At 38.4% G+C, this 23427-nt stretch overlaps 2 protein-coding genes and 1 long non-coding RNA gene across 3 annotated transcripts; 2 read left to right on the top strand and 1 right to left on the bottom strand.

Annotated features, from left to right (window-relative positions):
- Window positions 1–1353: 1353 nt before the first annotated feature.
- Window positions 1354–10920, top strand: LOC112561625 (glutaminase liver isoform, mitochondrial-like). Its single transcript, XM_025234206.1, is given in 16 exon segments — window positions 1354–1947; window positions 3529–3622; window positions 3930–4057; window positions 4605–4734; window positions 5343–5422; window positions 5719–5882; window positions 6627–6718; window positions 6978–7036; window positions 7438–7504; window positions 7745–7795; window positions 8444–8471; window positions 8474–8619; window positions 8947–9078; window positions 9813–9967; window positions 10280–10420; window positions 10705–10920. Coding segments are annotated over 16 exon segments (1902 nt in total). The 5' UTR covers window positions 1354–1696; the 3' UTR covers window positions 10889–10920.
- A 1260-nt stretch (window positions 10921–12180) lies between these two features.
- Window positions 12181–14191, top strand: LOC112561622 (transmembrane protein 60-like). The gene is made up of 2 exons (XM_025234204.1): window positions 12181–12477; window positions 14056–14191. The coding sequence occupies exons 1-2, from the start codon at window positions 12211–12213 to the stop codon at window positions 14173–14175; spliced, it is 387 nt and encodes a 128-aa protein (XP_025089989.1). The 5' UTR covers window positions 12181–12210; the 3' UTR covers window positions 14176–14191.
- A 3661-nt stretch (window positions 14192–17852) lies between these two features.
- Window positions 17853–22954, bottom strand: LOC112561624. Its single transcript, XR_003098693.1, has 6 exons — window positions 22366–22954; window positions 21808–22017; window positions 19988–21446; window positions 19564–19850; window positions 18867–19070; window positions 17853–18143 (listed from the first exon to the last, which is right to left on the bottom strand). It is a non-coding gene; the product is annotated as an uncharacterized LOC112561624 (long non-coding RNA).
- Between the last annotated feature and the right edge of the window lie 473 nt (window positions 22955–23427).

Genomic DNA, 23427 nt, shown 5'->3' with positions numbered 1-23427 from the left:
CTGAGTCGATCTCCCATCTAGCATCCTGAGATATCATGAACTACTAACATCAAAGAGTGGACAGGCGATACTGCAATGCATTATTTGATGAGAAGATGAGGCGAAGAACGTAAAACGAGAAAATCGGAAATCTGTGGAAAGTTTAATTATTTAATCTTATCAAATGATGGTTTTTCAAACAAGTATTAAACGATAGAAGTATAAATTTTTCATTCGGAAACAACCAGAGGGGACAAATGGAAGGGTACATTCGTTATTTATGACATCTGTTACTTATATTTTGAACTCGGTGCATGGTATCTACAAAACAGTTCTGGGGCATTATATATGTCCAGTGTATTTGTAATGTCTAGACAAACCATATGCTCGTTTTGCTGAACTCGATCACCATCTCGCCATTGTTAATTACATTCATGGGTGGAGGTGGGGGGGTATTTTTATCGGGTGGTAAAATGATTTAGATAGGCACAAATAGAGGCTACTATATACTGGTAGACAATTTACCCAGCTCGGATAGGGTAACAGGCTAGGAAATGGTGATTCATGAATAGGAGCCCTCTTCGTTATTAAAATAAATGACACTTGCATAAATACGATACGTCGCTTGGTCACATTTCACGGAGATAGTAGAAAGGTGCAGTTGGGAGATTAATACACTACCTCGAACCAGCGACTAATAAATTATCAACGCAGGGGCAAATGGACAGCCATGTGAAAACAATGTTGGGCTCTTCTTTCCAAACGCCGGGTCCTAGAGAAGATGAGCCACTTGTTCACACACAAGGAAGATTTCAAGGGCTTAGCCAACACTGGCATGTTTTTACTCAACATAAATGTGGCAGCATGAGGTGGTTCACTCTATTGAATTTATTGTCATCTCTGATGTAAGATGGTAACTTCGAAGCTAAAGGATGTAACCCAGCAATCATGCAGTTGCATGTATACACACATTCTTTTGCAAGACTGATGACAGATTAGCTCACTGGTCCATAAACTGGGAGGGGGGGCTTGGTTCCCTGCACTATACACATATGACAGGTATTATCTTACGTCCATAGTATATATTAATTATCATCCTCTTTCCTTGACCGATATTTATAAGGCTGTATATAATTTCTCAGTTTGCACTGGTTCTAGACCGATTGCAGTCATATTTCGACTGCGTCACGACAGTTAATGTGTTTACGGGAGGAGTGAACTCTTAACTGGAAGGATACACGTATTGGTGACACTTTTATGTATTTTTTGTGTGACTTTACTAAGGGCAACAGCTTCTCATGTGTCTTGTCCCACAGTCGGAGGTGTGCACTCAGATCCACCAATCGGATTTGAGCGCAGGTCACATGGTTCACCGTCACGGGCGACGTAAAGGTGAGCGTAGCGCACGTAAGCACGAGGGTGCACTGATCGAGCGAGACTTTTTATTCATCTACGAACTCCTTGGAGCGTTATATGAAAGTTTATTAAACAAAAAGAATTTAGACAGATTCTTTTTTGCAATTGCAAATTAAAAAAAAAAGACTTGCGTTTACTTTTCATTCATCGAGAAACAATTTTTTCAACATGCGTGCGTACAAGAAGTATTAAAGCCAACTGTGTTTTTCTGATCTCTCAGTCAACAACGTTTTGTTTCTTAGAAGATTTTCACAAAAAAGGAGCATAAAAGAGATTGACAACCAAAGCCCCCGAAACGGGGATGCCTGCAGGTGTTCTTGGAAGACACTGGTCGAGATTCTTTGAGAAGGGAACCGTTAGACCGGGTACAGGAGTGCGGTCCATTCTATCATCTGCTACGCATGCATGGCGCCCACATCCGCTGCTGACCAATGCCGCTCAAGCTGATGAGCGCACGCCGGTGGTCAAGCATCTCCGGTATTCATCCACTTGGGTAGACCGTTGGGGTCATGTGTCGCAGGGATCGAGGAACACGTACGACCTGGCTGACAGGTGAGTTCATTTTACGTTTAGAAACAAAACACGCGAACATGTACGCCCTCTACTGCACAATCTGGCAGTTAATGTGACCTACGTGTAGGGCGCTTCAGTTCACCTGTTCTCGTGAAGCATGCTTGTCAGACTGAACTCACCTGGTACACGATTCCGACACAGAACGGCAGCTAAAGATCCCCCTCCCCCGCCCTCAAATGTCATGTCCATCTCTCCATCATTTTTCTTTCATTTGTGGTGGCGGTTGGACATCATCATCATCATCCATCAACACACACACACACAGACTTAAAGTACAATAAAGTATGCTTACCCTTCTAACATTCCATCAGTAATCACACATTCATGCTCTCTCTCACATCCACTTACCCTAATTGTCTGGATTAAACATACCTTGTGGTGAGGCTAATGATATTCATCTATCGACATTGCTTTGTAAGATGTCTTTGATAGGATTTATCTTATCTAATCTTATCGTCCGTGTGTGTGTGTGTGTGAGTGCATGTGTGTGTTATGCAATAGGAATACTATTGTCTAGATACAAGAGCTGGTGTTACAGCTCACCTTTCATCTGTAGCTTTGACATTGTAAAACCCCATTAAGGTGACATGGCCTACATAGATTTTAGTTTCTTTCCTGGCTGTAAAGTACGAGACACCCTTTAGTTGCCAGTGGAAAGTTCCTTGGAAAAGAAGAAGACAACACTCACGCTAGCGCTAAAAAGTTGACCGAAATTTGCTTAAAAATATCCGCTTTTTGTTTGAATTAAAAAAAAAAAAAGAGACCGGTGTCATTTCAAGTTACACATCCTTGTAGTAAACCTAGACGACTCATTAAATACATTGAGAAAAAAGAAGCAAACCATCTGGCAATTCACCTATTTTGAAGAGTACATATATAGACATATGCATCTGTAGGGACACTCGCTTATTTGTCATTACTGAAGTGAGATTAGGTTCATGTCTTGGGACACTCTCTTCATGTGACACCTGTTCGCAGGCCCAACTATATAATATATAATAAGCCAACTAATGAATCTGTTTGTACCCTCATGCATAGAGAGAGCGGTCCGTTGGAGCAACGGTACGTGCTCGTCACCAATACAGTGAGGATTGGCTGTCCTGGGTTCAGCTCTCGTCGTGGGCATGCTGTTCTTTCTCTGCATGTGATATCTGTTTACAAAGCTGGCTGCCTTGCCGTGATATAGCCTTAGTTGCTGGCTCGGTGTAAAACACCATTCCCCCCCCACACACACACACACACACAAACACACAGTCATGGATAGACGTAGGAAGAGTTTGTGTGTGTAAGAGAGAGAGAAGGGGAGAGAGAACGATGAAGCAAGAGATTTTAACTTTTCAAAATTAGAAATACTTGTAAATGGCTGTTCTATCTCAATACCATCAACTGCCAAATAAATTCTCCATCCTTTTCATTAAAATGTTATTTTTAGTGCTGCATCCATATTGAAAATTTCAGCATTTGTTTCCATTTTCTTAACTTTGCTTTGAATCTCTTTCTTCTTTTTTTTTAAATGTTGATGTGGGTAATGTTTACCAGGGGAAATGTTGGATGTTGCAGTGAGGTGAAGCGGGACTTCCAGGATATTGAAGGAACATTGTTTGATTTCCTTTGCCGTGAGGATGGCAAGCTCTCTCTTGGACAGTTCCTTACAGTGGGTATAGTAGTTGTTTTACTTTTGAAATGTTTGTTACATGACACAAATTTTAACAGAACAGGTTGGTGACATATTTTATGGTGTATATAGATATAAGAAGTTGATTATGTTTCTTGAAGTACTGGCTACATGGTGAGTTAAAAAGGTGAGAATACAGGTCAGCTATTCATTGCACTCTTGTCAAGCACTTATTTTTTAATGAAATTAATGGATTTTTGAAACTTAGGATCATTCTTAACATTCTTAACTTTTCAGTGTAATAAAAATTATTTCAAAGGAGACATGAACAATATTTCACTTTCAGGACCTCAAGGCAACAGGACTGCGTGTTACGGATCCTCGCCTGTCTGAGACAATGCGCAACTTGGGCAACAACCTGTCTGAATTTGAAGGCGGCCACAACATTTACCTGGATAAACAGACATTCAAAGCGTAAGACTGTATTGAGAGATGGCAGATAGTGATGTTATGTTCTGTATTTTTATTTTCATGTTCTGTTTGTATATAAATTGCAGTTAGTTTTATCTGAGTTGAATTTTAAGTGTTTTTCACATTTCATTTTGGATAGGACAGTCTTTTATTTGTCATTATTGTTGTGTATAAGTCAGTGTTGCACAATGACACTCAATGTTTATCCCCACCCCCCACCCACCCCCAAAAAAAAGTGTCTGTCAGGTATCTGAAAAAAAAAACATTGTTCAGACTTGTTTTTCTTTTTAGTAATTTAATATTTTTATTGTCATGTTGATTACATTTCTTTATCATTTTTGTTTTGCTATGAGAGTTTTCATTTTTTAAATAACAATTTAGGGTTGCATCTTTGTGAGAAAACTTAGTTTTTCTAATGCACTTATGCACCTTAATAGTTCACTTGATGTCTCTGTGTGTGTGTGTGTGGGTGGGTCAATGTGATGTTGTGTGATTTGCATTGGTTGGTGGGTAAGAGGGTTGTTCTTGAATTCTGTGCATTTGTTTTCAGATCGGTGGCAGAAAATATTGTTCTCATCGCCAAAGCCTTTCGCAGGCAATTTATAATCCCTGAGTTTCAGAGATTTTGTCAGAATATTGATGAGCTGTACTGGCGTGCAAAACCACATACTACTGGACAGGTCTGACTTACTTCTGACCTGTGGATAAATATACTTGTGCATCATTGCATTTCCATGTGTACAGAGAACTGTTGTTTGTGAGAGTGTTTGCATGCACATGAAAGAATAGGAAGGAAGGATAAAGAGAGAGATCTAGAGAGAGAGAGACAATGAGAGAGAGAGAGCACTAGATTCAGACTGAGACCAGTCAAAGTACTGTGTTGAAGGGTACCTGGAAGGTGGGACTGTTAATTCTTGCCTTATTGCCTCAGGGCATTTATAGTCTTTCGTGTACATCACAGAGTTCAGCTCCACATGGAGAAATGCACTCAACAAGTTCATTTATTACGATTATTTTTTTGTGCATTCTTTCATTGAGTTGTAGCAGACAGAACTATAACACTTAAAAAGATTTGAGTCATACTAAACTTCTAAAATTTTCCCTGGACCTTTATAAACACACTTGTCATGATGCAATCCATTTTTAAGTAACATTTTTTAAAAGCATTGGAATAAAAAATTAAGTATAAATTATCAGAAGGCAAAAAGAACTTTTTTGAATATTTGAAAAGCTAATTTATTTACTATAGTTAAGACTGTACTACAGAAAGATTTTTCATTTGATACAGGTAGCCAGTTACATCCCACAGCTGGCTCGTGTGAATCCTGACCAATGGGGACTGGCTGTATGTACAGTGGATGGTCAGAGGTGAGCTAGACACACCTTTAGTGATACATCCATCTATTGATGATGTTTACAATACTTGTTACTTTCACAATAATCATATTTGCTAACTCTTTCTTACGAGACATATTTGTGTTCATTTCATAGGTTTTTCTGGTTATCTTTATGCATCTGTTTTCGGCACGAGGTTTTGTTTCTTGCTGCTAGAAAAGGAAGTCCAAATGACAGCAAGAGTAATGGGAGACAAGAAAAAGCATGACAGTTTGGTTAAGTACTTAGCTTGGAGAAAACAGTAGCAGGTAAAGATATCTTTCTTGCAGGTACGCCCTGGGTGATGCCACAACACCGTTTTGCCTGCAGTCAGCTAGCAAGCCCTTGACCTATGCTCTTGTGCTGAATGAAGCTGATCCACATGTAGTTCACCAGTATGTAGGGCAGGAACCCAGTGGTCAACGATTCAATGTCATTGGCCTTAACTCTCAGAGTAGGTCTGACATTTGTCTTTTATTGTATTAGTGTGTGTGTGCATACATACATGCCTATGCACAGTGGCAAAATCTATATGTAAAATAAAATAAAATTACTAAACATTGTTAGGTTAATAATAGCAAATGAATAAAAAGCCTTAAAGGATGTATAAGTATTAATTTATATTATTACTAACTTGAGAAGTCCTGTCATTTTTTTTAAAGAAGTCTATTTTTATAACATATTAATTGAAAGTGAAATTTGGTAATTTCCATGCATGTGTTAAAAAAACAATGAACATTCCTTTTCATATCTCTCTATTGTTATGTGTTCTGAAAAGTTGGCTAAAGTTCATTTTGTGTAGTTAGCTGAGTTTCTTTGCGCTTTTGGGGGAGACTTTATCTTTGGTTAGAGCTTTAAAATGTGCACAATAGTCAGTTTAATACACATGCAAGGTCTTGAACTTCCCTTCCCCCTTCCCTCACTTCCCTTTCATGCCAACCCAGTTTGACTCAAAGAGGGTTGGGGAAAAGGTGTAGTGAAGATAGGGAGATGGGCATGGCCATCACAAAAGCTGGCCCCATGATATTAAGTGAAGGCTGTAACACCTCGATCACCACCACTAGAACAGAAAGGTCATGACACTACCTTAAGCTAGCTAGCATTCAAGGAAGACTAGATGAAGAGAGAGTGATAGGCATTAACAGGAGACATAGTTATACTTCTTAAAAATGTCTTCTCTTTTCTTCCACAATTTCAGACAAACCCCACAATCCGTTGATCAATCCTGGAGCCATAGTGACCAGCTCCCTTCTACGCCCTGAACTAAACTCAGCAGACAGGTTTGACTATGTAAGTGCTATTGTAGTGTAAGACCTTCCAGCAACACTTAAGAAACTTAAGCATTCATAAGCATTGATGGCTATCGCTATATACATGCATGACTTGGAGGTGAGCATAGTGAGATGTTAATTGTGTTATTCTGTGTGATGTGTGCTGTCAACATAAGTATAGTCATAATAGGTAAATTAAAACTTACTATATGTGTGGATGACATAAAGATGATGATAATTTGAAAATCAGTATTTGAAGCACAGTATGTCATTTACAGACTCTCAAAATGTTCAAACGACTTGCTGGAGAGGAGTTTGTTAGTTTCAACAACTCCGTGTAAGTACATGAGTGCAAAGGATCTTTGTGGCATATGAAGAAGTACTTTGAACATTTATAGCTGGAAATACTACATGTCAAATGGTACATTAGTTATTGTCTTTCTCAAAGACATTGGGATGAAAAGAGCATTTCTTTGTTTTCTGAGGTTATTTATATCTTCATGTATAAATGTAAAAGAAAATGCATTATCAAAATAACTATAAATAGCTATAGCCTCATATAAATAGAAACTAAATCCAATAGAAAATAGATTTGCAGTTTAAGTGTTTGCATCTTTGTCTTATTTAAAGAAATATTTTCTTTTTGAGAGGGCTAGAAATTTTACAAAACTTGCCAAGTTCTAATGTTTGCAATCTGTTGTTTAATCTCTTAATTTCTTCTTTTTGGGGTTGTGGTAGGTTTCTTTCTGAGAGGGAAACTGCAGACAGAAACTTTGCAATCGCTTATTATCTGAAAGAAAATCAGGTAATTTACTTCTTTAATTGGTCCTTGGTTCTTTTAGCTTCTTATTTATTTGAACTTCATGCTAGTAATTTGACGCAGCTGAGTAAATCCCAATTGGTTTCGAAGGTTGTAAACTATGTTTTGATTTGATGAACACATGAAATGGGCAGTGTGACACAAGAAGACAATTAGGAGGTGAAGTGGTGGATTAATTGTTGTCTTTGCAAGATTCAAAGAAAGCTCTGCTGATGTGTTTTACAGTGTTTTCCTAAAGGGACCAATATGATGGAAATTATGGATTTCTACTTCCAGGTCAGTAAAATTGCATGCATTCATCTTTTGAAGTTGCATGGACTGTTGATCTGTAGGGATTGTATCACATGGTCAATCTTATCTTACAAAACTGTTAAACTTATTTCATTGTCACCGCCCGTAGATTATTTCTGTAGAACAACCAGGTGATCAGACTGTTAATTATTGTTGACATATTTGCCAGACCCCACAAATTCAACCAACTTACTCTGCATCCTGCCTTAATTGCTTGACCAGTGAGCTCATATTTCAGTTTTTTTGCTAAAGAACAATGTTACTTCCTCCACCTGTTATTCTTCATGTAGTCATGTTATCTTCCATAATATGAAAAAGAAATACCATAGTAGTAGTAACATTTCTGTCTTAAAAGTACTTATCATAGGACATGATACATAGATGCTCTCTGCTCTGGCTCTCCTTCAATATCCAGTGAAAAACTGGAAAGGTGAACTCACTGGTCAAGCAGAAAAAAGAAAGACAAGGCTGAACGGTTGACTTTGTGTGCTTGTTGGTCAATGATCAAGGTCTATCCAAATGAGATCATACAGTAATAATGTGATTGCGATATTATATAATTGTCTCATGTAGTAGGAACTTAAAGATTGACATTATACTACTAAAAATATATTGTATTGATATTTGTTGTAGATGTGTTCAGTGGAAGTAACATGTGATTCTGCGCTGTGATAGCAGCAACGCTGGCAAATGGTGGTGTGTGTCCAATCACGGATGACAAGGTGCTGGAGCCCTTCTGCATCCGGGACACACTTTCACTTATGCTTTCATGTGGAATGTATGACTATTCGGGACAGTTTGCCTTCAAGGTTTGTTTCCCTTGTTCGGCACACATGCTTGATTATTGTCCTTGGCTGATGCAGTGATGTGGATAATTGAAGTCATTCTTTCTTGCTTAAGAGTATAGATATATGAAGCTTGAGTTGATAATTTTCTGTACTGAGGCATAATTTCCACCTAAGCTCATAATGCGTAATTCAGCATTTTTAAAGTTTATAGTTAAGAATAAGAAAAAGACAGTATATTACTAGCTTTGCCTTTTTAAAGCAATTGTATTCCCTGCAGTTTTATTTTACCCCATGCTGAAAGTAGAAATTTTATTGAATAACAAAGTACTCACTGTTTTTCTGCATAAGGTGGGACTGCCAGCCAAATCAGGAGTGTCTGGTGTGATCATGCTTGTGGTACCCAACGTCATGGGGATCATCATGTGGTCACCTCTTCTAGATGAATGTGGAAATAGTGTGCGTGGACTAAAATTCTGCAAGGTCAGTAGTGATGTCTTTATGCTAACCTAGAATTTAGAGTATTCATACAGCAATTTTGACAGGTATTTTTCTACTCATGTCCATGCCTTTCATATTCATGGTCCTTCCCAGATCTTTCCATGTTGTGATACTGTTAAGATGGGTCTTCACTTGCTGGTTATTATCCAGACATGCATATGTAAAGCAGTTCCAAACAATTTAATATGTACAGACCCAGTATTTCTCTTTTACTGGAACTCTTTCAGATAGCAGATACATTGATACCTGTCACCTGTACTATCTTAAGCTCAGCTTACATATTTTCACAGTGCTTTATTTGAAAAAAAAAAGTTTGTTGCTCAATTTAAAAATACACAGACATCACACTGCTAGTTAGACAGGTCTGTTTAAACCTTATGGTCATTACAGACTTCAAAGTCAACAAGGCGCTAGTGTTCAGTCATTTAACAATCATCAAGAAGAAATAACCAAAATAAATGTTATAATCTTAGTGCTTTTGCCATTAAAGCAATTGAAAAGGTTTTTCTTTCACTTCCTGGAGCTGGCATTCACAGCGAGGAAAGCAAAAATAATTTAGACAGTGATAAAAAATATGTTCAGGATTCTGCAAGTCCTGATTATCATGATAGATGTAGCTGATGAGAGCATGCTGCACCACCATCACAATACATAGTCTTCAAAATCTGCTTCCTAAAGGTTTTTCAGCATGTCTTTTTATTCTGTTTCTTCCACAGGATCTAGTTGAAACATTCAACTTCCACAACTTTGACAACATTCGTTTCACCACTCGCAAAATGGACCCCTGCATGCGTATGGTGGAGACTCAGGCTAACGTTGTGGTTGATTTACTGTTTTCGGCTTACAATGGCGATGTCACAGCCATCCGAAGGTATGTCAGGAAAAGTTTTGATGTGCATGCTGTTCAGACAACACATGCATGCAATTTGCTGTCTTTACAGACAGAAAATATAACAGCCACTTATTTATGGTAATAAAAAGTTAAGGATATAAAAAATGTAAGATTTTACATTCCCACCCACCAGCCAGCCCATAATATAGCTATCCATATGAGAGTTTTATGCATTTGTGTATGTTGACAAGGCACTCCTAATTTATTGGACTAAACTGCAAAGTCTGTCAATGTGGCATAGCCAGTCTATGAATCAGCATGTCATAAATTATGGATGGAAATATGTTCTAGGTGTGCCTTAAGTGGGATGGATATGAATCAAGCAGATTATGATGGTCGGACAGCCCTACATGTTGCTGCAGCTGAGGGTCACATTCAAGTGGTGGAATTTTTGCTCCACAAGTGCAAATGCTCTCCCTTTTTAGTAGACAGGTAATATTTTCAAAGATAGTTTCATAGCCATGTAACTCATCTCCTTGCACTCACACCAGAAGGATGTCTAAACATTCAATTAAAATACTGTATTTAGCAGATATGGTCATAAATATCTGTGGTGTTTTAGTAAGGGAAAATTCAGAAACAAGAGAAAATCTCTAATGCTGAGAAAATGGTTTTACAATTTTTTTTCTGATCAGGTGAGATTGTGATATAGTTATAAATGTCATCGTGTACAAAAACATGTACTAATGTTTTGAGTTTTGATGCTTTGAATACAGGTGGGGTTTTACAGCCCTGGATGATGCAGTGCGTTTCAAAAAAGACAATGTCGCTGAAACTTTGAAGGCGCACATGATGCAAGAACGTCCTAACTTTGCATTCAGGGATTGCAGTAATGACCACAGTGGAGTCAACCAGGATGAAGCACAAGCTAAAAGCAAAAATGAAGAATGGCCTAGGTAGCACAAATACTCATGTAATTTAAAAAAAAAAAACAAAGAAAAAAAAATGTGAGAAGTATGCTGTTTTCAACACAGGATATACCACAAAGGAGCATCAAAGTATCAAATTTTAGCATGATTAACTGTTTCTTAAACAACTTTATTTTAAGAGGACTGAAAGAAATGGAACTATTTCTGTTGTTTTAAAATGTGCTTCTATCAAAGCATGATTTTCAACTTAAATTTTGTTTGTTTCCTGCTTAATTTCTGGATGTCATTCATACTTGTCATAATTTACGGTGATCTGCCCAGTGAAGCAAAACAGTTTGTAATTAGTGTAAATTCTCACGGCATGGCAAAAATGTATATATTAGGTTGTGCAATGTGTGATGCCCACTTTTCAGTGGATCTGAAATAAAAAAAATCATGTACATAAAATATGGCTTTTTGATATGAGTAAGCACACATTTCCGGATATTTTTGGATTAAATCTATTCGCTAATAAAGTATGCAAATCTGTGATTACTGTGTATTCTGCATATTTTTGTTCATTTGTGTCAAACATTAAATTTAAACAGTTGTAGGATATTTTTTCAAAACACATGCACCCTTACATTTTCACTAAATCCATTTAACTAGAGCCATTTCAAGTTTTGTTGTGCGTTTTTGTCCGAACGCAACATAGGTTATATGAGCTGTGCTGTTAGTCTTTGGAAACAAAATTTTCAATTAAAAAAAAATGTCAAAGAAATTTGGCCGCTCTATAATTTTATTTATACCCCTAACCTCTCCCATAAAAGATGTCTTATATTCTCGGCAAAACAGTTGATCATCAAATAATTGGCACCAAAGAAATAACTGTATCGAATATAAATCCAAGGCATCCTTTGCTTACTGAATTCCCCTTCTCAATCGGCAGGAAGGGAGGAATGGGGCTTGGGAATCGGTAAAACACTTGAATTCCCAGTGTTCTTTTCTTGGCAAGCTTTCCACACTTTTAAAAGGAGTTGACGGGATTAATGTTCAACCTCCTGCTACACCGGCAGTTCCTAACAGTGTTGAAGAGTTGAAGTAGAATTTTTTTTAACTCGGGTTCTTTCTGACAGGCATGCGTACCGTCGATCACTCATGCATTTTATTTGACGTCCTGTGCAGGCTGGCAACTATAAATTCATATGAATGAATAATATAATATTTAACTATCTAATTTATTTATAAATAAGTATAATAGTGTATAAAAGAAGCTTTAAATAATACCGAGCTGGCGTTCATCGTCGACAAACAAAAAGAGAAACGAGAAGATTTGTCAAGGGACACCACTCTCCGTTCCTGTAAATAACAACAATGGCCGTCATTCACCGAGCTTTGTTTACCTGGTTCACTACATTGGACTTTTTAATTTTTCTGGTGTTAAAGTTAGATCAAAAAATAAGTTGGAATTGGTTTCTTATTTTCATTCCATTGTGGGTATTTGATGCAGTTGTGATGGTTTATTTGTCAGTGAACATGATAATTCATTGTAAAAATGGCTATGATCGCAATCACTCGGATTTGTCACTTCGACGAAAAAGCTGGTTTCTGGCTTGTGCGTTTCTGAAGATGCTGTTTCAGGTAATGTTAAGTACCAAAATCTTCGATAATATTAAAGAGTCCGGTAAATGATGCCGTATTATTTTCTTCTGTGTCGTAAGTTAAGGTTTCTTTATTTTATAGAACAAAAGCCATGCGTTAATCGTGATCGGAAAATTAAATTTTAAATCCACCCTAAGCACTTAAGTAATAGCAATAATAGTCTCAGGAGTTTTTCCAACAATACCTCGTAAAATCAGACACACTGACAGCACTCCAGGTGCTTCGAAAACAACAAAATTGTAATAAGTTATGAGATACTGTTTCATAAATAAAATTTTAAAAAAAAAAAGAGACATAAGATTGCTCATGGTGCCGTCCAATATAGAATATAAATACAAAAAAAAGGGAATGAAGAGGCTGATAAACTAGGTCGACTGGCAGTAAAACCTATTAAACCTAAAGTCACTAATCTAAACATTGTTATCTCACCAGCAGAGAAAAGAATAACCATAAAGCCAGTAGTTAAAATAAGGTGGGAAGAAAAATACAGAAATGAAGGCAAGAGAATTAGGAAGATTGATTGATTGAATTAGATGAAAAACTAGTAGTACTTTGCTTTCCTTTAAATCAAATAGGTCTCACCAACCCAAATTAGAATGAGGTTTTACAGAGAATATCTAGCTAGATTTCAAGACTTCCTATTGCACATGTGGTGACAGACTTAGCACCTCACATGTGCTGTTGGAGTGTAATAAAAACAAGCAAAAAAGAGAACAACTCAAGACAGGTCTTAAGTAAACATAGGCAGCTGCCTTAGCACCCAAAGAGCTATGGCATACTATACTGTTATTAGTGTTGACAATTCAAGATTTATATAAAAAAGCAAAGTACAAACTAAATAAAATTCCAAAAACATTTGCTCTTTTAAAGCAATAAAAACCAAATCAAAATCCTTAAACCTTGCTATAATTTAATGAGCCTACTAACTTAGCATAATGATGTAATAAAATATCTTTAAAACAAACTAAACCATGGGAAATATAGGGTTCCTTCTCCCATCCATACCAGAACTATAACCTAACAGAAAGTAGACTAAATAATTGAAAAATACTATACACAAATAGTAAAGAAGGTAGTAAACTATACAAATACCAGGGTTTAAAAAAAGGAAACAACATTAACACTAAAACTGAAGGTCCTTAAATAGTAGAAACTAATAAAGTACCTAAAACTAAATTAAAGTCTAGAATAGGACAATATAAGGGGTCTGGCAACCAGTACAGTACACCATCACTGGATTCAGCAGGCCTGGAGTAAGTGACAACAAGGGCAAAAGGGAGCAACAGTAAACAGCACCTGTAAACAACACCAGCAACAGTAAAAACATCTATGGCATCACAGAGCAGGGTCCTTCTCCCATCCTCCACTCCCTACTTTCCTCAAAGACCCATCTCTACACATTGAAAAATTGCTTTTCGGTGAAAGCACTTTTCCCTCCCAAAATCAACAAGTTTTCCGCTCAACTTTTTTGCTTTAGTTGATTGGAAGGATTATTAATTTTAAATGTTTATAATAACCTCTAAAATATAATAATCTAAGAATTTGAAATTGTTGCAGGTGCTGTTATGCCTGAAGCTCCAGTACATGCAGTACATGTCCATGTACTTTGTAATGATTCCTTTCTGGGTTCTCACCCTTGGTACATCAGTTGACTTGTTTACAGGACTTGTGAAATAATCTCATTGACACCTGGATACACAGGAAGAAAACTGGTTTTCCATGGGCTGAGATTGCAACTCGATAGCCTTCTGCTGAGAAATATTATTGGCAGTGTAATGTGAGAACTGCTGATAAGTCAGCTGATCTGCTTTTGATACACAGATGAGAAAAGACAGCAGCAGAAAGCACAATGCTTGAACTGAATGTTGTCTGAGCTGAAGGCAGATGGAGTGATTTGGATACAGCCATGGGCTGTACTGAGAGTGTCTGAATCACATTGACGAAGAAGTGCAAGTTAAGACTTTTCCCCACCGCCACCCCCAAATTTGAAAAAAAAATGTTTTTCATGAGGATAGCTAATGCATATGTACTTTGCAAGTGTGCAAGTGTGCTGTATGATTTGACAAGTTCTTGAACAAAAGAAATGTACTGGCATCTGACAGTTGAACTTACGATATTAATACATTGTGTGTATGCATGTGTGTAGTTGTGTGTACCTAATCATGCACATGCATGCTGGACTCGTGCATAGCTGCATGCAACTGCATTTGTGGGTGTATGGTTTGTGCTGACAAATGTGCAAGCAAAGCAGGTAATAATGTTCCAAATCAAAACGTCTGATATTATCTTTATCACAGACTAAAAGATTTGGAATCAAAATCTTTTACAGTCTTAAATACCAAACGTTTTTTGATTCAATAAGCATCCAAATAAAATTTTTTGACACTCACTCTGTTCATTCTGTGATAACTATGTGTGCAATAAAGCAAGACCAACTTTATGTGTTCTGTCTGGGAACTTATTAAGACAGACATTTTTTGAGCCTGTGATGGGATTTGGACAAATAGGCATTATGTTTCTATGATATAATAAGATTGCGTCAATTTTCAGGAACTATTTCAACCGGTATTGTTATTTATTATGAAAATACTATCTATTACTTCTGGTACATAGTTTTAAAAAATGCTAGTGCTTTTCTTACTTCGCACATAACATTTCTTGGCGCACTCTTGCTACACGCAGAATAAAAGAACACAGATTGCGTGTTGTGCATTCATTCACAGCACAGAACACGGATCACGTGGGGTAGCTCGTGACAGATCTGTGATTACCCAGAGCACATCTGGCACTGTGCCAGGATACCTGGCGGCGCCAAAGATCTTCGATCTGCGACAGGAGCATTGTGGCCTGTGTGTACGTGTGCGACATTGCCAGCACGACACGGCTGGTGGCTTGATAACATCGAGGTGTGGCAGCCAAGCCATTGACTGGGCAGAGAGACTGAGTGAATGTACCTGTAGTGGAGCAAATAACACAGGCACTCGCCTGTCATTTCTGACAAACTGAAGTTCTCCTTTCACCGCAGTAAGTACTATATATTAAAATTATCATTTAGGTGTTTTGTCAGTTAAGACATGGAGGAGGGATGCAGTTGGGAAATGAAAATAAAATCGAGCGACATGCCCAGAAGTCCACTATGCTGTGTCTTTTCACTGGCCTAATCTCCATGTATGTCAGTGGATACCATATTGGATTATAAAAAGATTATATGAGTGCATATCATTTGATATCTACATATGTAGACTGCAGGTATTGTTTGCGCGTAAATAAAACAGTTAAAATTATTTATGGCTTTGTATATTAAATACCCGTTCAGACCAGATGGCACTTTCACTTTTAATTCCCTGTTATTATTGCCTTTAGCCGTGACAGGTTTCCAAGTGGGTGTGTACACAACAGGCATTTGAAGGCAGTCTACTCACTGCTGTCTTTTGACTACCTCTGAACTCTCTTTGAACTTTCCTCTGTTAACTACACCCTGCATAGCTTTCATCACTCCCGTGAACGCCGTGACTTGAGACTCAAGACTAAGCGAGGGCTTAGTGTGTTAATTGCTGCTTTCATTACACTCATTAATTAAGCCGTGCACCATTGCTGTGATGTATCTGATTCACAGCTGGAGTGATCACAAAACCACCATCACAAACAGGTGAACTGAGTGTACACTTTGCTGGTAAAGATAAGAATACATATACTGCAGGTGTTCATAACAATGTTTATCTTGCAGATATATAACGCCGTGTAATCCTAAAATGAGAAATAAGAGCTCGTAGCATGGAATGTACAGTTTGCTTTGTCACAAAATACTACATTGAGACCGGTTAAGTAAAAGGGAAAGAGGTAAAATAATAGTCCCGTGGTTTGATGGTGGTAGGAGAGTGAGTTTGTATGTACGGGCAGTATCCATCCCTTCTCTTTCACTGCCTTACATTTCCCAATCCTCCAAGACATCAGGTATCCATTCATTGGGTCAGCAGAGGGAAGTACATGTGACGCACGGGTATCGAGCCGTCTAGTCACGCTGGCGTGTGTCTTCGGTTTGGACGTGGCTTCTCTAACCACTTGGCTCTCTCTCCTCCCTGCCCACTCCTCCTTCCACACACACACACACAGATTTCAAAGTCGTATTGAAAAATTGTTGTTGAAAAACCTCCATGAAATGAAAATCAAGCAGCATGAATAGAGAAAGGATTTCGTGACCGAAGACTTCCTTAACTGTTTCAGATCCGCGGATATGGACTCCCGCAACAAGCTTGACACGAGCACTAGAGGCGAGTCGACGGTCCAGAAGCCCCATTCGAAGCACGGAAACAAGTCAGAGACACTTTTGGAGGTCCCTCGCCTTTCAGGCAGCCAGTCGCAAGTTTCAAATGTTACCAGCAATGCCGGGGTGTCACAGGTTCGCACTGGCACCAGACAGTCCCATCTGTCAACCATTTCGGCGACGTCTGGCGTTTCAACAAGGACCGTCAGCTACTACCCAGCTTCAGGTTTTCCGTTAGGAAAGCCTTTCTCTGGCAGTTTGTACCCACCCAGTGGCTACCCAGTTTCTCCAATTTCACAGCTGTGTGGCTACCCTGATAACGGATACCCAGGTTTTTCAAATTACCCTTCTAGCGATGTACCAGGTACAGGAAGGAACATTTTGTATCCATGTTTGGATTTTCCAGAAAGCGGAATCTACCCTGGGGAGATCGAAGAGGAGGAAGTCTCTCAACCATTCCTTGTGTCATACCAAAACAGTACGGAATCAGACACGTACCCGTATTATCACAGAGAGGAGAATCAAGAGTTAGAATTTTACCCATACCAAGACTACCCACAGTTCAGTGCCTCTAACATTAGATGAAACCGTTGCTTTCTGACATTTGATAAACAAAATGTGCTCGAAATTGCTATAGGTACTTTCAGACGAACATACTAAATTCTTGGCGAAATCCTGCTTGCTGTGGTCGGAGGTCTTTCTCAAGAGTTGCCGTCAGTCTTGACAAAACAATCTTGCTGGTGAGGTAAAGAAGTGTTATGCCCCTCCAATTATTGCAGTCTCCAAGATCTCCTTTCTTGGGTAACTTGAAGATGAGCCCTGTCCTACACGCACCAGGGAGCTGCCTTGATTCCCAAACTTGCCTGAAGATTTCAGTCAGCATGGGAGCTGTCACATTCACAAAAGGGTCATAGACCAACATAATTCGCAAAGTGGACATAACTGTATTTATTTCAAGACTGAGTATAAAACTGGGTTTTATAACATGTACAGAAGAAGAATTAAGAAAAATTTGCTAGCATTACGAGTGACATACCAACAGTTTTTTACAATTTAGAGCACCATGTTCTTTTTTTTTTTTTTTGAATATATATATATACTATAGATCAGTTGACATAGATTGTAATATATGTAAAGTTAATTCGTAACTGTTCAGAACATTTTCATTCCAACCAAATGCGACGTTTTATCAATAATTTCATTAAATCATGGAATCAAAACACTTCACAGAAGATGTTATAATTTTCCTCTTGTCTGAGTAGACTGTCGTCTTTTAGGTATAAACAGTCCAGTTCCGAGCCAACCTGTATGTCGTTTTGTACTGGGATTCGACACATGTGTGGTCTGAGGGTCTGGTCCCTAAATCGAGCGTAGTTATAATCTGCACAAATACAAGAGAAAATTACAAACTGCATCTCTCAACACCCACCTCCAACAAAAGGTGTGACCACTTTCTGGGTCATACAAAGTAAAGTCATTTACTTTTCTAATTTTATCTAATGGCAGTTATAGGTCAGAGGTAATCAATATGAAAAACTAATTTGAACATAGTTTCTTTATATTTTGAAATACTTTTTTATAATGCTCACTGATTCTATGAAAACAGTTGAAGACTAAGGGGAGAGCTTCAGAGGCATTTGACTGGCCAAGTGTTAGTAGTCGTCTGAAGCAAGTAAAAGAAAGAGCCTGGTGGAGTGGCAGCCAGTAAAGGAAACGAAGAAAAGAACAGAGACAAAAACTTGACGATGACATCAATACTTAATGTCTTATAGTGGATATGCATCAGAGAAAACAACATTAACAACAACAGCAGCAAAACAGTTTCTTGAAGAGAATAGATACATGGAAAGGGTCAGGAATATTGGAAAGAAGGAACAAAAAGATGAAGACTAGCTATTCATAAGAGAAAATAGTTCCTTGGCAAAGGAGGCTTGTAGAATGCGATCATGGAAATATTTAGTCCTGGTAAGACATACAATACATCGACACACAGGACGTGGACGAAAGGAAAGGGTTAACACACTATTAACACAAATTAGTTATTTCTCATTAAGTAAAACATCGTTAACGCAACTCTCTGGACTGCAACAGAAATGGTATTTACATTTAGGTGGAAGTTGCATTAGAACTTTCAAAAACCAGATGAAATTTGTTTTGAAATTCAATCGCAGCAGGTCGCCCTTGACTTTCTCCTTGCAATACGACTCCCTAAATCACTGGAAGGTTGGCAGGGAAACGTTTAGAAAAGCCTTGAAGCACAGTCCATCACTTCGCCAGCGGAAGAATCCTTCACTGGCAGGACACGAATCTGGACACACCATCAGAGCAAAGCATGTTTATGTTTACAGTTCTCGTTCTGCTTGGTTGATTATGAGAGAGTCAGATCAACAATACCGTTTAACCGAACCCCAAGCTATGTGTTGGTCAAAACTTATTCTTCGTTGTCGATTAAAATCTGAACACATATTTCTGTATTCTCCAGCTAGGAATAAAACGTTAGGTAAGCTAAATTAAACAGAACATTTATATTATAATGCTATATTCTGCAAAGAAACAGGCAAATATTTTTGTTAGACAGACTGCTGTCATTTCTTTTATAGGTTTAATAATAATATTTAGAACATTTCAATAGCGCCCTTCTCTAGTATCAGCTGGTCTCAAAGCGTGAGCACATCTTTTTTTTTCAGGGTGGCATCCTTATGAATACACGGACATGCAAGCTACCCGTTGTGAGATTAGACCCTGACGTGCAGGTAATTTTTGAGTCGGACCAAGCTCCCACACAGGTTACAATTATTTACCTTCAGATCGCTTGAAGTACCTGGCACCGTCGGCAACCACCGTTTGATTTCCGGCATCACTCGAGAGGAAAATGATTTCATGTAGAATACATTCTTTGCCCTGGATGTCCACAAAGAAGGAGGAGCACTCAGGTACCTGAATACACTTTTCGGCGCACGTAGTCAAGTTGCCTGCTTTCACAGTGGCAGACCAGGGTTTTTGAATGACATTATCGCTGAGTTTTACGATGATGTCGTTGAAAGAAGGATCGCTGACCCAGTCGATGACTGAACTATACGTGTCGTTGCTAGGGATAAAAGACAAAAAATTGCATAATGCTGTATAAACCTTTCAAATAACGTTACAAAATTTTCTAAACCGATGAAAAATAATTTCAATTTTAACAACACAGTTTTATAAAAAATATTAAGAAGTAATACTTACCATTCCTTCCCCATTTCAAGCGAAAACATAGAAAGAAAGATGCAAAATGTCAGCTGTATCCTCAGCGACCCACACCAGGTGTTGAGAAACATTGTTAGTGTCTATAATAAAGATGTGTTCTAGTTCTGATGTTTCTAGACACTAATTATCACTAACGCCAGATTAACAGATACGTCGACGTCATGTACAACATCAGTTTTTAGTCATCACACTATATTCGTTAGGGGGCGCTGCCTCACTACCTTCAGTACGTAACGATTTTCATCACGTGATCCAGAAATTTCTTTCCAAGGCGAAACATTTCATATCGTGCCATTAACTTGTTTTTACTTGTATTAGAGTCGAACTTGTTATTTTGCTGTCTGGGAATGAAGTAAACAGTTTCGGAAATGCTGATGCCATGGAAACGTGGATGAATGACGCTCTTCATTTCGGAGCTGTATCATAGCTCAGGATGAAAGTAGAAACCCTGAACATGATGACAGCATTTTCCCACGAAAATGTAATTATGTTTGCATAATTGTTACATACTGCTACTGTACAACACAGAGTGACATCGGCATCATCTCACAGTCCCCAGTGGCAGTGACAGTGGACCTGTCTGCCACGTCACAAGTAACGGTGCCAGCGATTGCACTATGGGAGTCAACATTCCATAGGTCATGCGCCTTATAAGTACTCTGCGATTATTATTAGTTTATAATTGGAAAAGAACATTACGAGATTAATGCCATGTCAGTGTGTTGTGTATCCTTCATTAACGTTGAATTCATTATTTCGTCCAACTGCTTTAGTTTCTTCATGTCAAATCTGAGAAGGCAGGTTACAGTCTATTCACGTTGTCATGTTAGTTAGCAAGCTGTCTGTGTGGTGACTTCGGCAATTTCATTATACCTGGAGCAGGTTTTATCCTGTAGTTTAATTAAGAGTTGGAGGAATCTGTTCTGTCATACAATATGGCAAGAGGTGGGGTTGGCAAGGTAACGAGCTGTGATTGTACATGTGTACATTATCATGAGCGCATTTTGTATATAGCGTGACTGCAGTATAAAGTGTAGAGAGAGAGAAAGGTGGATGACAGGTTGAAAAGACCCAGACATGGAAACACGGAGTGAAGTCTCTTCTAAATCGTTTATTGCCGTCACCAAACTGTTAGCGTGTAACTATACTAATTATTATTACAGTTTGGTTGATCACAAACATTGTGAAGATTACAAGTAACAATATAAAACAACCTAGCTGAAATTAAGAGGATGTACACTCACAGTATTTATTATCTAAAATATTTCACACAGAAAGTAGAACCCCTTTTCATAGCCTTTATATTCTAGTTTAAAATCGCATTCTTCGTGTAGCACTGGGATACTACGGGGCGCAATAACGACAGAAAGTTTGGCAGGACACCAGATTTGCGCAGGTATTTTACCCTTGACAAAGTCGATGGCAACAGACCGAGAACCTGAGTGAAAACAAACGGTGGATTGATGAGTTCTAAGTTATCAGTGATGACATTCTCTACTAAAGTCACGCTAGAAGTATTTGTGTGCTCTTGCCTTGACGAAGACAGACAGAAATGAAGGAAATACACGAAGAGGGAGATAGAACAAGAAACAATGAGGCTGGAAGTTCTCGCACGCACACACACACACACAAAACACACACAGACTTGTCACAATGGTGACTGAGCAGCTATGAACTGTGTGTTTCTGTTCACATGCAAGTCATCAGGGGCAACAATGCAGAGCTCAGATAGGTAGTAGGGGAGATTACTTGGTGGTGAGTTGTCATTACTGTTATTTCAAAACTACTCCAGTATTTACTTGAAGAAGAGTGCCATTGAAGCAAGATTTTTCTAATCCATTCAGTCCTGCGGATTGTTGATAGCTTTATCAAGCTGCCTCCAAGCTTATCCCGACAATAGGCATCGGCATCTTCGGAAGGCCCTTGTTTTATCGTGCCTGGGGGGAGCAGCTTGAAGCACAGATCCTCTTCCCGCCAGCGGTACAGCCCTTTGCTTAAGTTGCAGCGACCTGGAGAATAATAATTAAATAGATAAACATTTATGTTTTCAGTGATTTATCTACAGCACAGAAAAAAAGACTCCACAACTCGAAAAATAACAACCAAATAACTTTCTTTTTGCCATCTCCTTCCCACCTGGAAAACAAATTACAGCAGGAGCAGCATCAGAGTTACCTGATCTGTATAAATATTATAAAATAATGAATGAGCAAACTTACTGCAATTTACTGGCAAAGCGAAGAATCAATCTAAACAAACGAAAAAAATTCACGATCTCTTTTCACTGCCAAAATAAAGTAGAAGAGAATAGTTATCATCTATAACACAGATATACATCAAAGCAAAGTAATGCTTACTGTCAACTAGTCTGAAGTACCTGGCACCAGGGGCAGATACCTTACGACCTCCTGTATCAGGAGTGAAGAAGACGACCTCGTGCAGAAGGCACAGGTTTTTACTGAAGTCGACAAAAAAGGAGGAACACCATTCCTCCTTCATGCATTCTTCGGCGCACTGCCCAGAGGTCATGTCCTCGTCGGCTAATGACCACACGACCTTACTCGTCGGCGGTAGCTCCACCATTTCGTTCGGGTACAAAACGATGTTGTCGAAAGACTGGTCAGAGACCCATTCAGCCATGACTGGGTAAACTAGTCGATCTTTGGTGTTGCTGAGTACATCAAATTGTACGATTAGGCAATCAAATCGTGTATAGTAATGGCAGCAATATTATATCCCGTAAACAGCTGCCTACATCAACATGTGCAGTAGTACAATTTTTGTCGTCTGAGGTGCTAGTAGGATAATGATGTTTTAGGTATCAGGATAACGCACACACACACACATACACATACAAATAGAAGTACACTTGCACAAAGAATAATTCGATAAACAAGACACGAACGGAGCAAACAAATAATTCTTCTGCCGCAATAGTGCAAAATAATGAAACATTGTACTTAAGAATCCTGCTGGGCTCCTGCAAACTATTTTTTCGGCTGCACGTACGTTCCACAGTCCCGTGTGAGTTCCTAGAGCCGCAACGATAAAAGCATTTATAAAGATGATAAATACAAATACAATAATAACGGCAAACAAAATATCTTTTTTGATGTGTTATTTGTGGTGAGAGGAGAGAAGGAAATAATTGGTCAAGACTTAAAAAAAATTTCTTTCAAACTTTTAAGATTCTTTTTTTCAAACAAAGCAGACAGATGGAATATCAGAAAAAGAAACAACAACAACAGCAGACAATCATCTACACGCTGTATCATTCCCGTAGGTTATGACCTGCAATGATGACCCCGCGGTAGACATTTCTGATGTCAACTTACTTGTCTCCTTTTACTTCAGGCCACATCAAGCACAGGAATATTAGAGGTAAAAACAGCATTTTTTTTCTTCTAGTCAATTAACCG

The sequence above is a fragment of the Pomacea canaliculata genome, linkage group LG4 (genome assembly GCF_003073045.1).
Source record: "Pomacea canaliculata isolate SZHN2017 linkage group LG4, ASM307304v1, whole genome shotgun sequence".
In the NCBI taxonomy this organism is placed as follows: domain Eukaryota; kingdom Metazoa; phylum Mollusca; class Gastropoda; order Architaenioglossa; family Ampullariidae; genus Pomacea; species Pomacea canaliculata.
This window is presented reverse-complemented; position numbering and strand designations above follow the sequence as displayed.

Bases quoted from the DNA above. Each gene is read 5' to 3' on its own strand.
- LOC112561622 (XM_025234204.1), top strand. From the start codon at position 12,211: ATGGCCGTCATTCACCGAGCTTTGTTTACCTGGTTCACTACATTGGAC. The intron at 12,478-14,055 runs GTAATGTTAAGT...AAATTGTTGCAG, and splicing joins TTCTGAAGATGCTGTTTCAG to GTGCTGTTATGCCTGAAGCT.